General features: G+C 59.3%; 1 protein-coding gene across 4 annotated transcripts; it reads left to right on the forward strand.

Annotated features, from left to right (window-relative positions):
- Window positions 1-1114: 1114 nt before the first annotated feature.
- LOC125085186 (uncharacterized) lies at window positions 1115-7092 on the forward strand. Of its 4 annotated transcripts, none has more exons than XM_047703444.1 (3): window positions 1115-1410; window positions 3046-6616; window positions 7039-7092. In XM_047703444.1, exon 2 carries the CDS (start codon window positions 3093-3095, stop codon window positions 4341-4343), a length of 1251 nt encoding a protein of 416 aa, XP_047559400.1. In that variant the 5' UTR covers window positions 1115-1410; window positions 3046-3092; the 3' UTR covers window positions 4344-6616; window positions 7039-7092. The 4 variants fall into 4 exon arrangements, with proteins under 4 accessions (XP_047559400.1, XP_047559401.1, XP_047559402.1 ...); XM_047703445.1 differs by having other exon boundaries at window positions 1115-1404; window positions 2996-6616; XM_047703446.1 differs by having other exon boundaries at window positions 1115-1404.
- Window positions 7093-11691: the final 4599 nt, after the last annotated feature.

Consider the following 11691-nt stretch of genomic DNA (forward strand, 5'->3'; position numbering starts at 1 on the left):
CAAGTAGGCAGAGAGTCAGGCAGAGAGAGAGGAGGAAGCAGGGAGCCCGATGCGGGGCTCGATCCCAGGACTCTGAGATCATGACCTGAGCAGAAGGCAGAGGCTTAACCCACTGAGCCTCCCAGGCTCCCTCAAATTTAAAAAAAAAAAAAAAAAAAAAAAAACTTAAAAAAAATAAAGAAAAGAAAATCTTTATCCTCCAAAAAGGGACAATGCTGGACGTGTGTGTCCCTCGAATCCCGTCATTCCAGGCGGATTCCGTCAGCTGGGCATGTGGCCCTGTCCCACAGGACTCTGTCCTCACAGGGCAGACCCCTCTCTCCGCAGCCGGGTTGTGTTCCAGAGCAGTCCGAGGCGAGTGTGGTGTCACCAGCTCTGCCTGCTTCCAGAGCTCTGTGGGCCCTGGGTTGGCTGGGTTCCCAGGAATCGCAGACAAGGGTCTGTGCACTTGAGTGTCCTCAGCCGCGAGTGTGAACAGCCGTTTGTGAAGTGACCATTGCTGAGCCCGGAGCCCAGCCTTCGGGGACACACCCTTGGCTCAAGGGGGAGGAGGTCTTGGGGAAGTGGACAGGGCCCAGAGGGACACAGATGGCTACTCCCTTGGGTTCTGAGTAGAACTGGGGAAGGAGTCAGTGACGGTGTGTGGGGCGGCTTTGGGAAACTGTATTGGGGGATGTACCTCCCAAGCTGCTGTGTCCCCTTGGCCTGAGAGGGCAGGAGCCGGGGAGGTGACCTGAGCCTCCTGTGGCTGTTTGGGGAGGCCACCCAGCATCTGGGACCTTCTCTGGGAGGGTGCAGCCGGCCCCGCGGGTACAAAGGACGCCCTCCCACCCCTGCCCTGGCCAGACCTGTTCTAGCGAAGCCGGCCTGGAGCCACAGAGGCAGGGCCAGTCCTTCCCATCACGTCTTCCAGCTGGAGGGCCGGCCCAGCAACCAGCAAGCCCAGCGGGTCTGGCAAAGTCGTAAGCACCCAGCGTCGCTTTCAGACAGATTCCAGAGCCTCAGATCTCCAGGCCCGGGAGTTCCAGCCCGAATCTGCGCTCAGAAGGGCTATGCCTCGTGCCCCCGCCCACCCATCCCCCTTCCACAGGACGGCCTTCCCCAATTTGCTTCCTTTTTTCGGTTTCCCACTACTTGGGCTTCATCGGAGACACCTCTAGAAAGTATTGGGTACAAACTTCCTTCTGTCTGGGGACAGCATTGGGGGAGGGTCCCTGGCTGCCTGACAGGCCTCCCCGAGGACAAGGATGAGGCAGACGGTGCGGTGAGGAGCCAGCCGGCCCAGAGTCCGCACTCTTCAGGCGCCCGAGGCCCAGGACAGTGTCTGAATCACAGCGCTTGACCGCCGTGGAGCAGGTGCCGGCTTCTCCTGGACAAGGGCCGTCCTTACTGCCCACTTGCAGGGTACCGGTGAGAGAAGGGGGGCCAGCCCTCCCTAGGGGGAGCCTGGGGAAGCCAAGCTTTCCACTTATGTGCTCCAGAGCCGCCGTCCTTGGGTGCTGGTGCCACTTGGAAGGGGGGTGGCTTGGGGGACGGCCTGTAGCACAGCTTGCCAGCAGGAAGGTGGACACTGGAGCCTTGTATGAAGGCTCCAGCCCCATGCTGAGCTGAGCTGGGCTGGGGGATGCGTCTCCCCCATCACCACTACGTGGGTGCCTCCCTCCCAGTGACCAGATAGAGCAGGTGGGGACGGAGCCCCTGTGGAAGCAGGGAGTGGGCGGACGGGCTCCTCCTGCACTTCCCGGAGCAGGACGTCGGTGGTCCTGACTCTCCTGCTCCTGCTCACCAGGAGGGGAGGGGTCTCCCTTGGTGATGGCCTGGCCAAGCGGCATCGCAGCCACAGTGTGCCCGGTGTGCCCGGGACGCTGCCCGTCAGACCGGCTGCCACATGGGTGTGCCTGGCTGCAGTGGGCAGAGCTTCCGGGCAGGGGCACCTTAGCTAGCTGCGGGCATGGGGGAGAGTCTCAGCCGCGAGTCCTGGGGAGACGGCGCTCGGTGACCCTCCTCTGACGCGGCAGGCAGAGCTCCGGTGGCCGAGCAGCAGCTCAGTGCTCTGATCACGAGTCAGAGCAGCAGGAAGTGACATGTGGCTCTGGAGCCACAGGAGAGAGTTCTAGCGCGTTCCGGAGAGCGTGACGGCCTTCCGTGCAGCACGCATTACAGAGGAGGACTGACTCAGTCCGCTTGGGCTCCAGAACACAGCACCACAGTCTGGGGGCTTCGACAACAGACGGTCACTTCCCACAGTCTGGAGACTGGGGCTCTGGGATCAGGGCGCCAGTGCACTCAGGGTCTGGGGCGGCCACCTGCTGGCTTGTGTACAGGGCCTGCCCCTGCGTCCTCGATGCTGGAGGGGTGAGGGCGCTCACCCCATCCATGGGGCTCCACCCTCCTGCCCTCATCACCTGCCAATACCATCACCTGGGGGTCGGGGCTTCCACACGTGAGTCTGGGGACACAAACATCCAGTCCACAGCAGCCCCTCCCGACCAGTAACCACATGAGCCACAGCTGAAGAGAAGGGAAGGGCAGGATGGTGCAGCCACCGTGTGCCCCAGGCCTTTCAAAGCCAATGTCTTGTAGACATCAAGGAAGCCCCCCCAGATGAGAACAGCAAGGCTGAGTCCTCAGAGTTTACTGAATTGGGGGTCCCATGACACGTGTGTGTGTGTGTGTGTGTGTGTGTGTGTGTGTGTGTGTGTGTGGCAGAGACCGAGCGGCAAGCAGGGGAGTGGGAGGTGTCATGGTGGGAAGGGGGCTCAGGTGCCCTGATGGAGAAGCCGGAGACAGGGAGCTGGAAGACGGGTGTCCTTGACATTGGTAAATGGAGCATGCTGGCTTTCTCCAGTGGGTCCTGAGTTGGAAGGGAGAGCAGTGGGTGGGAAAACTCACTGTCACGGACCATTTCCCAGCAGGTTTGGCAAGTGGTTCGGGCGGTCGGTGGCTTTCTGAGCTGGTGGCCGCAGACCGTGGACTGCAGTCCCATCTTTACAGGTGGCCTGCTGTCGTCCGCCCGCCGGGTCAGTCTGTCTCCATCTCTTGCAGTCCGGGGGTGGTTTCCTTCTCCGGAGACCAGAAGCAGCTCCCCAGGGATGGATTTCCCGGCGGCGTCCATGGATCCTGGCCCTGGGGACGAGGGCGCGGCGCTGGCCATCTCCCCTCTGCGGCCGGGCGAGAAGTTCCACCTGTTTGTGAGTTACAGCAGCGTGGACGCTGTGTGGACGCGCGGGCTCATCGGCCGGCTGGAGGCCGACCTCCCGGGGCTGCGGGTCTGCCTGCACGAGCGGGACTTCACCCCGGGCCGGAACGTCCTGGAGAACATGGCCGAGTGCATCCAGCAGAGCCAGAAAGTGCTGCTGGTGCTGAGCCAGGACTTCGTGCAGAGCCGCTGGTGCCTCCTGGAGGCCGACCTGTCTCTCTTCGGCTACTGCCTGGAGCGGAAGCCTGTCATCCCTGTCCTGCTGCGGCCTTGCCGGGTCCCGCTGCACCTCAGCCACCTGACCTACCTGGAGGCCACGGACAGCCGCTTCTACCGCAAGCTGGGAGAGCTGCTGTGCCGCGCCAGCCACCGCCTGGAGCGCGCCCTGCCCACCCGGCGCCCGGCGCCCGCCCTCTACAACGGGAAGACCCTGCTGAGCCTGAGCTGCATCAACAGGGACAGCCTGCCCTCGTGGAAGGTGGGGTCCTTCAGCACCCTGGTCGTCCCTGATCCCCTGCAGGAGGTGCTGGAGGACCCCGAGGTCTACAGGCATGCCCTGGGCATCCTGAACGGTGTGCGGTCCCCCAGGTCCTGCCTCCGCTACATGGGCTGCAGGGTCCCGCTGGGCATCTTCCTGATCGTCCTCTCCTTGGCGGCATTCATCCTCCCCCTGATTCTGGGGCTGCAGAGAAGCCCGCCGGCCGAGCGCTTCTACCTCATATCCGCCACGGGCTTTTTCTGCCCGCTGCTCGTCGTCCTGGGCGTGAACGCCCTGTGCTGGTTCCGGAGGTTCTCTCGGGAGAAGATGCGGGAGCTGGCGCTCCGGGTGGGCGAGGCCAACGTGCTGCTGGCGCCCCACTCACTGCTGATGGGCTGCGACACCATGAACAAGCTCTACTTCGTGTACGTGCTGCTGGAGGACTGCCGCCAGGTCTTCCTGCAGGCCCCCGACGGCGAGTCCCTGTTCCGAGAGGCCTTGCTGCGCTTCTCGTCCAGCTACACTTGCTGCGTGGCCCACGCGCACTTCCCCACCTGGGAGGACGCCCAGGGGGCTCCGGGCCACCTGGAGCTGGGCCTGTGCTTCTGCCAGTTCGTGTCTCTGCAGCTGAAGACACCCCAGGGTCTTGGGGTTAACCCTGTGTGATAGCAGGAGGGGCTCCAGGGCCGTGGCTGGCCCTTTGGACATGGCCTCCCTGGGGCCCGGGTGGCGCACACAGGACCTCGAATCTGGTCAGGACACTCTCCCTACAGCCCTCATACTGGCCCGAGGGCCCCACGTGCTGCTCTGAAGGCAGAGTGACCACATCAGCCCAGCTGGCCCAACTGTTTGGGAAGGGGCTCTTTGACGAGACTACCTGAGAGCAGGCTGGGGAGGCAGCAGGTCCCCTTAGGGTCTAGCCCTCTCCTCGGGAAGAGCTCATCCCTGCTGCTGTCGACACGGCGGGTTAGCGTCCCAGGGAGACCAGGGCCGATGCGCCAGCTCTCTGTGACCCTCTCCCTGAGCAGCATTTACAGACACCTGCCGCTTCTCCCAGGACACGTGGGGACACTGGCGGTGTTTGGGGACACCAGGCCGCGCGCAGTGGCCATGGGCCGTCTACCCTCTGCCGACACACACACTCATGCCTGTGCCCATGCCATCGACTCTGGGAGCTCGTGGGGGGCCTGCCCCAGCCCCACCGTGGCTGGGAATGAGAAGGCCAGCGTGTGTTCTCAGCATGGACACCCGGTCAGACCCGGGTCTCTGCTCCCTCCCTGCCGCAGCCTGTCCCCAGCCTTGCTTTCCCAGAGGAGGGTGGCTGTAGCCAGGTGGTGCACTCTCCAACCTCGTCCCCTCACCCAGAAGGCTGGCTTCCTGAGTGCAGACGTCACTCCCCACCCTGGGGTTTCTGGTCATCTGCAGACTCTCTCCCCGAGAGAACAGAGTGCGGTCTGCAGACAAGAACATCAAACACGTGAGCTGATTTTGGCTGCGGGGTCGGAACAGGGGACACCAAGGCACGCCCCCCTCTGCCCTGGGTGGGGGTGAGACCCTCGCACTCCATGCCCATGTGAGGGTCAACTGGGCTCCACAGAGGTCCCTCAGTTCCAGCAGAGAGCTAGGGCTGGACTTTGGAAATGGGGGGTGGCCTGGGGCACTGCCGGAGCCTCAGCTCATCTGTCTCTAAACGTGCAGGTGGCAGGGAATCTCCTGCTAGATTTGAAGTCAGTGCCGGGCCCATGTCCCCAGCCCCTTGGTATCCTTGGGCCCGTGGCCAGGTGCCGCTCTGGTGAGTATTTGGCTCAGGCTGGTTTGCTGACTGGAAAGCTCGGGCCCCAGACCACAGCCACAGGGCAGCAAGTCCCTCACTGACCCCTGAGCAGCCCTCTGGTCAACCGTGTGCCTGCCTCCAGGGACCTTCTCATGTGCCCCTTGGACAGGATCCCACCCCACTCCACCCCACGGAGCTTACCCAACCCTGCTCTTGTGGTTTGAGCTGACCAGTCTGGTCCTAGCTCAGGAGCCCCAGAGCACCCACCCAGAGACCCTGGGAGCTGTGATCCTGCCTTGTCTGCGCAGGCCGTGACCACACTGCCTTGACATGGCCTCTTTGGGCAGGCACGCACCACCCCAGGACCCCCCACAGACTTCTCTATTTCGGCTTCTCTCGGGGAAGCGCAGCAGATCCTGTGGTCTGTTGCTGAACCAAGTCCCCTCCCAGCAGCCTGGACACACTTAACACGTGTTAATGGAACATAGAGGCTGGACTGTTCTCGGCTTTCCTGGGCCCAGGACAGCACAGGGAGGAGACTGGCCAGAGGCAGCTGGCTGAGGGACAGAGAAGGGAGGGGCTCTGGGCAAGGTGACAGTGTGAGGAAAGGCACGAGGTAGGACCCCAGGTCACAAGAGTAGCTGCCCAGTAGGGCATGGTCCCTTGAACCCAGGGCTCACTGGGTGAGCTTTGGGTGCCAGAAATTTCTTGGGGGCTGTGCTTGGCACCAGGATCGACTCCAAGGGGTGCCAGCACCTGGTCTCTGAGATGTCCAAAGCAGGGTGCCTGGTCTGGGCCCCAGGCTGAGAAAGAGCCTCCCAGGAGCGATGGGGACCCTCTAGCCCCCACAGTTGTGGCATGGGATGAGGACCCAACAGCCCCATCCATACCCACTCTAGGCCAGGGCCAAACTCCCAGAGGGCACACACAGCTCTCACAGGCCCACTACAGGCTGTGCCAGCTGCTGCTCTGTCTGGGGACGGTCCCTGGGGGCCTGCGAGCCAAGGCCTACCCTGCGGGCAGGGGCGCCCCCGCTCCTCGGGCAAACTGCGTGGTGATGGTGATCTCCCCACGCCACAGCGCTGTGCCGTGTGGCCCAGAGACAGCAGACAGATGAAAAAGAGGACAAAGAAGTCCTATCCCTTCAAAGGCCATGATTTTGAAGGTCATGAAAAATGGGGCGCCTAGGTGGCTCAGTGGGTTAAGCCTCTGCCATCAGTTCAGGTCATGATCCCAGGGTCCTGGGATCGAGCCCCGCATCGGGCTCTCTGCTCAGCAGGGAGCCTGCTTCCCCCTTTCTCTCTGCCTGCCTCTCTGCCTACTTGTGATCTCTGTCAAATAAATAAATAAAACCTTTAAAAAAAAAAAGGCAAAGATACCAAGATTTTGGGGCGCCTGGGTGGCTCAGTGGGTTAAGCCGCTGCCTTCGGCTCAGGTCATGATCCCAGGTCCTGGGTTCAAGCCCCGCATCAGGATCTCTGCTCAGCAGGGAGCCTGCTTCCCCCTCTCTCTCTGTCTGCCTCTCTGCCTACTTGTGATCTCTGTCTGTCAAATAAATAAATAAAATCTTTAAAAAAAAAAATGAAGGTCATGAAATAACACACTTGTGCACACAATAAAGAGAAAATGCCTAAATGAACCGTTTTATAGGACTATTGGTCTTTTACTCTGGCTGTGGGACATCCAAGCGGCTTTCAGTTTGTGTGGGCTCAGGAAGGCCAAGGAGGCTGAGCCTGGGGGGCCCTTGGCCTCCAGCCCAGAGTCGTCCTCTAGTTCCCCAGGAGGCGTCTGGTCCGCTCTTGCTGGGATCTTGCTGGGATGGCCCTGCTGGCCTGCGAGAGGCGGGGGCAGGGAGGGGGGTGTCTACTCCGAACACTCATCAGATCGGGGGCGCCTGGATGCTCCATTGGTGAAGCGTCTGCCTTTGGTTCAGGTCAGGAACCGAGGCCCTTGTCAGGCTCCCCGCTCAGCGGAGAGTCTGCTTCTCCCTCTGCCCCTCCCCCTGCCCCTGCTCGCACTTGCTCAAATACATAAATAGAATCTTTCAAAAAAATGCATCAGGTCTAACTCTGGCCAGTTCAAGGAGCCCTATTCAACACCCCAGGACACCTGCCACCTTCTGCTTGCCTCCTCCACTGCCCCACCCAGGGAAAGAAAGGGTCTCCTGCAGAGAACGTGCCTGTGGCTCTGCCACTGGGACGCTGGGGGAGGGGCCAGAGTGAGAGGACACGTGCACGCACTTTTGCATGTATGTGTGCACGTGTGCGTGTCTGCGTGCAACTGTGAGCGTGCATGTGCGTGCCTGGCCCAGGTGCATGTGTGTGAGTGTGCACGTGCGGCGCAGGCATGCAAAGGGGACCCTGGAAGCATCACCACATCGCAGGACTCCGTGGGAGGACCAGCCTCTGTTCCTCTGTCTTCCTCAAGATGCAGCCCCTCAGGGTCCCACTGTGGGTCCCATGGCAGGGCCCCACGGCAAGGCCCCCAGGAGCCTGCAGTTCTTAGAGGTTCCAGCTGCTGCAGCCCACTGCAGTGTGGGCTCACCCCTGTGAGCTGGGTCGCCCTCCTGACTCCCCGATGCACTGGCTCACCTTTCTGCTCTGCAGCGGCTGGCAATGCCTGGCTGGGGAGGAGGCTCTGTGCTCCCAGGATGACAAGGGGACACGCTGCCGTGTCTCTGTTTCTGGGAGGGTAATGACCAGTTGAGCAGAGGCCCTCACCGGCTGGATCCCGACCCCGAATGCCCAGGCCTGGCCCTCAGTGTTGGCCTGACAGGGGGAGGCATGTAACCTTGAAACGACCTTGAGGATGGTGTCCAAGGGCTGCACATGAGAGTTGCCCTGAAGAGATGGGAGGAGGTGATAGGAACTGGGGAGAGTCTTATTGGCGGGTGGTGGGGTAGGTGCACTACAGTAAACCTCGTGAGGTTGGTGGGCACATGCATGAACACCGTCCTCGACTGGGTGCCGCGCTCTGTTTCCCGCTGGTTCACAGGGGAAGCCACACCAGCCAAACTCACGTCCTGCTTAAATTACCCCCTCGCATGTGGATCGCGCCAGGATGGGTGCCGGAGGACCAGGGCTGACCGTGCGTCTGATTACCCAGGGCCGCCTGGCCCAGACACAGCGTTAATTCACAGAGGACTCACCCCATGCCTGCGGCGTGTCCAGGAGAAGGACAGCTGGCCCCAAAGACCATGGTGCCCTGTGCGTGACTGTGCCTGGTTTGACCTCGAACCGAGATCCCAGCATTTCTTCTCCCCCTGAGCACAGTTTCTCACATTGTCCCTGAATCTCATCATCCCGGGAGTCCCGCGTCAGGGAGCCCGTGAACTTGGGACTCAGTCTGTTTGTGGAAGAAATGTTGTAGCATTTGAACATTTTATCTGACACTGTCAACAACATGGGGTTGCAGTCCAGGGCCTCTGGTTTGTGCAAGGGTTTTTATAACAGGTTTCTGTAAAATTTGGGTGAGAGCAAAATTTAAGGGACCCTGAGAAAGGAGCCAGGCCAAGGGCAGGAGGCCTGTCCGGTGGCCCTGCGGGCGCTGGTTCCTGCAGGCCTGGCTAGGTCCGCCCCGAGCCCTGGGAACACCCTGAAGTCCTGCTGTCTCCTGCTGAGCAGTATCAGTAACTCGAAATTTGAAGGGTTAAATTTTATCGCGATAACCTTGGGTTTTAGTGTGAGAGAATTTCAGTTTAAGACCTGACTAGCTCTGACTTCGCTGTGACGCTGAGTAGCTCACAAAAGCTCCCAGAGGCTTGTGGGGCAGGTTGCAGGTCCGCACGACGTTCAAAACGCCGAGAATATGATGTATCCATTCAGGGTTAGAGCCTGAAATACCAAGGATGTCTAATTAATCAAGTTCAACACGTTTGTGAAAGGTCTTTTAAAAATTAGAGACTGAATATATTAAATGATTAAGTTAATGGCATTTTGATCACAGAGCACGCGAAGACTCACTAACACAAAAGTAACTGGGTTCATAAGTAGCTTTTTTTTTTTTAAAGATTTTATTTATTTATTTGACAGACAGAGATCACAAGTAGACGGAGAGGCAGGCAGAGAGAGAGAGAGAGAAGCAGGCTCCCCGCTGAGCAGAGAGCCCGACTCGGGGCTCGATCCCAGGACCCTGAGATCACGACCTGAGCCGAAGGCAGCGGCTCAACCCACTGAGCCACGCAGGCGCCCCTCATAAGTAGCTTTTAAACGGAACTTGAAAGGTTGGGAACGCTGAGGGAGGGGTTTAGGACAGACCCCTCAGCTCGGGCCAGGCTGGGGGTCGTTGGGAGCAGAGGGCACTTCAGATCCTGCAGTTCCAAGACATACTCCTGCCCCCCCTTAACGACACAGAAGAACTGAAATTGGGGTCTTTCCCCAAGTAAGGGTGATGAGCAGATCGATTTCATCGGAGTGACCCATCTGCACGGCAGGGCAAACCTCCGCGAAGTGCCCCCTTTCCTCTCAAGTCCCAGGCCACCCCTTTCTGCGAGGCGACAGATGGACCTCATCTGCGCGACTTCAAAGTCCCCACCCTGCTGATTCCCCGGACCGCATGGACCGCACGGACGGACGCCATTAGGTTTGACTTTGTCCTGCTCCTCTGTCTCATGTCCATGCGATTCCTGCTCAAGCCAGAAGGGCCTTCGAGGGGAAGGGATTCATGCTCCCGGCCCTGGTTTAAATTTATAGTTGTAAATCATAACATTTTGTAAAGTAAAAAATTTTAAGTCAGCAAGACTGCTCCTGGGGATTTGCCCTGAAGGTAAATCTCCACAACACAGAGCACAGATGCAAAATTATTCACTGCACACGCCAGCAGAGCCCGGGGCAGGGGAATGGGGCAGGAGACCTGGAGAGCACCCACACCCGGCGGCCGGCGAGTCTCAGAGCCTGTAAGTGACCACGCGGCAATGGAAACTGTTCTTGGGGCGCCTGGGGGGCTCAGTGGGTTAAGCCTCTGCCTTCGGCTCAGGTCGTGATCCCAGGGTCCTGGGATCGAGGCCCACATCGGGCTCTCTGCTCAGTGGGGAGCCTGTTCCCCCTCTCTCTACCTGCCTCTCTGCTACTTGTGATCTCTCTGTCAAATAAATACATAAAATCTTGGAGAAAAATACAAATACAAATAAAAAATGTTCTTGGCCCTTGTCCCCTTGCCCTTGGCAGGGCTCCTAAAACTAGGGATTTCTTGAGAGATTGGGTGACTTTCGTGACTCAGAGCCACGCCCGAGTTTATGCGAATGACATAGGTCTGGGCTGCTCCCCCGTGACCTGTGGGACGAGGACGAACTCGGGTTATAGGCTCTGGGGCAAGGAGATCGGGGCTTCCGAGAAGCACACAGGTGCCGGGAGGGTCGCACTCCTGTGCTCACACCTGGTGCCTCTCCCTGAGTTGTGTACTTTATAACAAACTAGTACTCTGCTAAGTGCTTTCCAGAGTTCTCTAAGTCACGCTACTGAGTTATCAAATCGCAAGACAAGACGTGATCCCCCCACTCGGTAGTCGAGTGGGACAGAAACGTGGGTGGCCCGAAGACCTGATGCTTGTGACGGCATTGGAATCAGGAGGGCTCCTGAGACCAAGGCCTCCACTTGTGGGGTCTGTGCTAGTTCTGGGGAGTTGATGTCAGCATAGGACTGAATTGCAGGACACCCAGGTTGTGTCGGAGAATTGATTGTCTTTTGCGTGGGGGAAAAATCCTTACAGTGAAAAAATGTCAAACGGGACAAATAAAATGGGAAACTGATTTTCCTCAGGGGCGGGAGGGAGCCGGTCACTTGTCCGAATCCTGTTAATGTTTTACATACTAAATAGTAGGATAAAATCAATAAAATGGGGAAGGACCCAGAAACAGAGTGCAAGCCGCGATAGTGAGTCCGCTCGGTGTCCGCGGGACAGCACAGCCACAGGGACGCGAGGAGCACAGCAGTTTAACTACAGTTTTGCCCTCAAACTGAAGACAGACTCCAGAGCGGCCCCGACGCTAGCCCTGCGCGTCTGAGACTCATGCTATGGCTTACCAGTTCTGAAAAGGACGCCCGTGTATTCTAACCCTAAGCAAACAAATACACCGAGAATAGGTTTCTCTGTGTTGGAGGGGGGCGTTATCAGTAAGGGAGGGGGGAACTAGAACGAACCTGATGTTTTGGGGTTGGGATTAGAGGCATCACTCTGAAGTCATGGAGATGTGTGCACATGGTTCGCGCTCACAGTCTACAGGTATTGTCTGGGCGTGCTGTG

Source organism: Lutra lutra, chromosome 14 (assembly GCF_902655055.1).
Source record: "Lutra lutra chromosome 14, mLutLut1.2, whole genome shotgun sequence".
NCBI lineage: Eukaryota > Metazoa > Chordata > Mammalia > Carnivora > Mustelidae > Lutra > Lutra lutra.